General features: G+C 50.6%; 1 protein-coding gene across 1 annotated transcript; it reads right to left on the reverse strand.

Moving 5' to 3' along the window:
* Window positions 1-448: 448 nt before the first annotated feature.
* Window positions 449-2,279, reverse strand: COX5B (cytochrome c oxidase subunit 5B). The gene is made up of 4 exons (XM_084900317.1): window positions 2,037-2,279; window positions 1,429-1,502; window positions 1,166-1,265; window positions 449-641 (listed from the first exon to the last, which is right to left on the reverse strand). Exons 1-4 carry the CDS (start codon window positions 2,137-2,139, stop codon window positions 529-531), a joined length of 390 nt encoding a protein of 129 aa, XP_084756443.1. The 5' UTR covers window positions 2,140-2,279; the 3' UTR covers window positions 449-528.
* Window positions 2,280-2,606: the final 327 nt, after the last annotated feature.

The raw sequence follows: 2,606 nt of genomic DNA on the forward strand, positions 1-2,606 counted from the left end.
GTTTTCTAGAATTGTCCCATATTCTGGATTTTACTGATTGTATAACTGGGCTTTGAACCTAGGTCCCTCAAAACTTCAAAGCCCCCCCAAATCTCCTTAAAAGTCACCCTTTTTAACAATACTATGAGGAGTTACCATCTGCCAGACTCTTAATAAATATTACTTCTGACACCTGGCAAGGTATTTATCATTTTTGTGGATGTAACGTACCCTGAAGAACACGTCCCCAGTGACAAAGTTAAATAATGGAGCTAATACTACAAGTCCAGTCAGCTGGACTCCACAGCACGTGCTTTCCCCCATACAAGGTCATTCCAATCATGGCATCATGGGATTGTCAGTCTCAGTGTACATGAGTGGATGGCAAGCTAATAGTAACGGATAGCTATTCCTGATATAAAAATTACCCATATCTCACCAAAAACGGAAAGAAATAAGACCAGCCAACTGTGGGAGGAGCCAAAGCAATGGCTAGTCTTTATCGGAAACAAACTTTACAGCACATGTTGAGTGAGTGAGTACAGGGGCTCAGTGGGACAACTGGTGGGGCACCAGCTTATAATGGGTTCCACAGCTAGGGCATCGCTGGGTCTCGCCTTTGTGCACCCAGAACCAGATGACAGCGCTGTTGTCCTCTTCACCTAAAAGGAGAAAGTGGTTGAAGGGCATCTAGTCTGGAGAGGAGACTAGCAATATGACTCTCTTTTCCTCAGACACCCGACACACAAAGTTATGGCAGACACCTTGAGATCAGTTCAAGGTATCCCTCCATTTTCCAGATGAAGAAACAGGCCTGAGTTTACTTGTGAGTAAACTGACCATATATCAGAGTCAGTATAGGTTCTAACTGTTCCGGCCTATGCAGAATCCCAAAGCAGGGTCATTCTGACATGCAAACCTCCTGCCTAAAATGACATCTAGCAAAGAGCAAGTACAATAAATATTTTCTGGATGAATATGCCTTTATGTTGCATCTCCAATGAGCCAGTATTAGATATTCTATGCCATTGACAGTAAGGATGACTTACTCAGGTATAATGAGGTTTGAGAGGGCCAGGACCCTTAGAACAACTTTTACAAACACACAAAAGATTTGAAGCAGTTTACGGACATCCTGTAGAATATGGCATATTAAAGAAAAAGAAAATAGTGATGAGGTACTTACAAATGCAGCCCACTATTCGCTTGTTGGTGATGGAAGGGACTAAATTAGGGTCTTCCTTGGTCCCTGAAGCCGCCTTTGGGGCTAGCATATTGTATGGGTCCTGAAAAGAAACAAGAATTCAGCCATTATGCCATAGAACCCCTACTCTAACCAGCGCTGTTACCACAGACAGGTTCCTGGATCAAATGCTCCCAGAGAGGAGAATGCTCTGGTCCCATCCAAGGTCATGAGCTCCAAAGACACAGAAAGGAGTTTCTGCTCACCAGTCCCTTCCGTGCAGCCAACATGACCTCCCGCTCCAGCCCAGTGGCCTGTTCGTCATCAGTAGGAACACCACCTAAAGGAAGATTCGTGAATTTTGATGTAGACTAAAATTATCAAGACCGAAAATGCATCCAGTTTAAGTGAACTCAGAAGCTCCTAAAGGCTACCCATACCCACTGTCTCCTAAGGACCAGAGTCATGATTCCCCAAAGTGACAGCACCAGGGAAATGTTTTCTTCCTCCAACCACCGAGGCCCATTATTCGACACATTTTTTTTAAAAGCAGGTAAATCAGAGTCCTGGTGGGGTTCATCCAATTTACAGCGCGCGCGGGTCTGAAGGGCGGCTTAGCCCCCACCCATTGCGCTTGCAGCACCTACCCCCAAGGTCACCCGGCACCTCCTTTTAGGATTCTTTCCCAGCAGGGTCAACTAGGTGGGCTGGTGCAGCGGTGGCCGGGAACAACGGGGAACGTCGGGGGGAACCCGAGGCCGCAGGGCTGGGCGGCCGCGGCCCGGAGGAGCTGAATGGCCGCCCGTTGAGCTGTGCTAGGACCCCCACCCCGGGGAGGGCCCGGCGCGCCCCGGCGCGTCCGCCGGCCGAGTACCTCCTGACGCCATGGAGCGCACCGCGGCCGCCGCACTGGGGCCGCGGGCCCTCAGGGCCTGCGCGACCAGCGCTCCAGTTCCGCGAAGTAACCTTGAAGCCATGTCGCCCGCTACCACAGCAGCACTTCCGGGACAGGCTCTGGAGACGGGCGGGACTTCCTGGGAGGGCTGCTTCCGCCGTGGCGTCAGTCTTCCGCTTCCGCCCTGACCAGCGTCCACCGGCCCGCACCTGCCCCGCTCACGTGACTACCCGGGGCCTGAGAATGCGCATGCTCAGTATTGCCTTGCATTTACCCCATTGCGCCCTCGTGGAGGTTGGGACTTCTCACGGTCTCGGTTCTGGGTGGCGGGCCGCGCCGGGCAGCTGTTTTTGCGACGTGGGACCCGTATCCTCGTGGGTGGAAAGCGGCAACCACACCAGCATTCTTGTGCCTGTTGCCTGATTGTTGTGCTCCCTAAACGTGGAGGCTGCTATGGGAAGTCATTAAGCCTGCGTCTATCAAGATGCTTGCAGGATCCCAAAAGATTTATTTATTTTTCTCTTATTTTATTTAAAATATATTTTTATT

Source organism: Pipistrellus hanaki (assembly GCF_964339955.1).
Source record: "Pipistrellus hanaki genome assembly, chromosome: 12".
Lineage (NCBI taxonomy): Eukaryota > Metazoa > Chordata > Mammalia > Chiroptera > Vespertilionidae > Pipistrellus > Pipistrellus hanaki.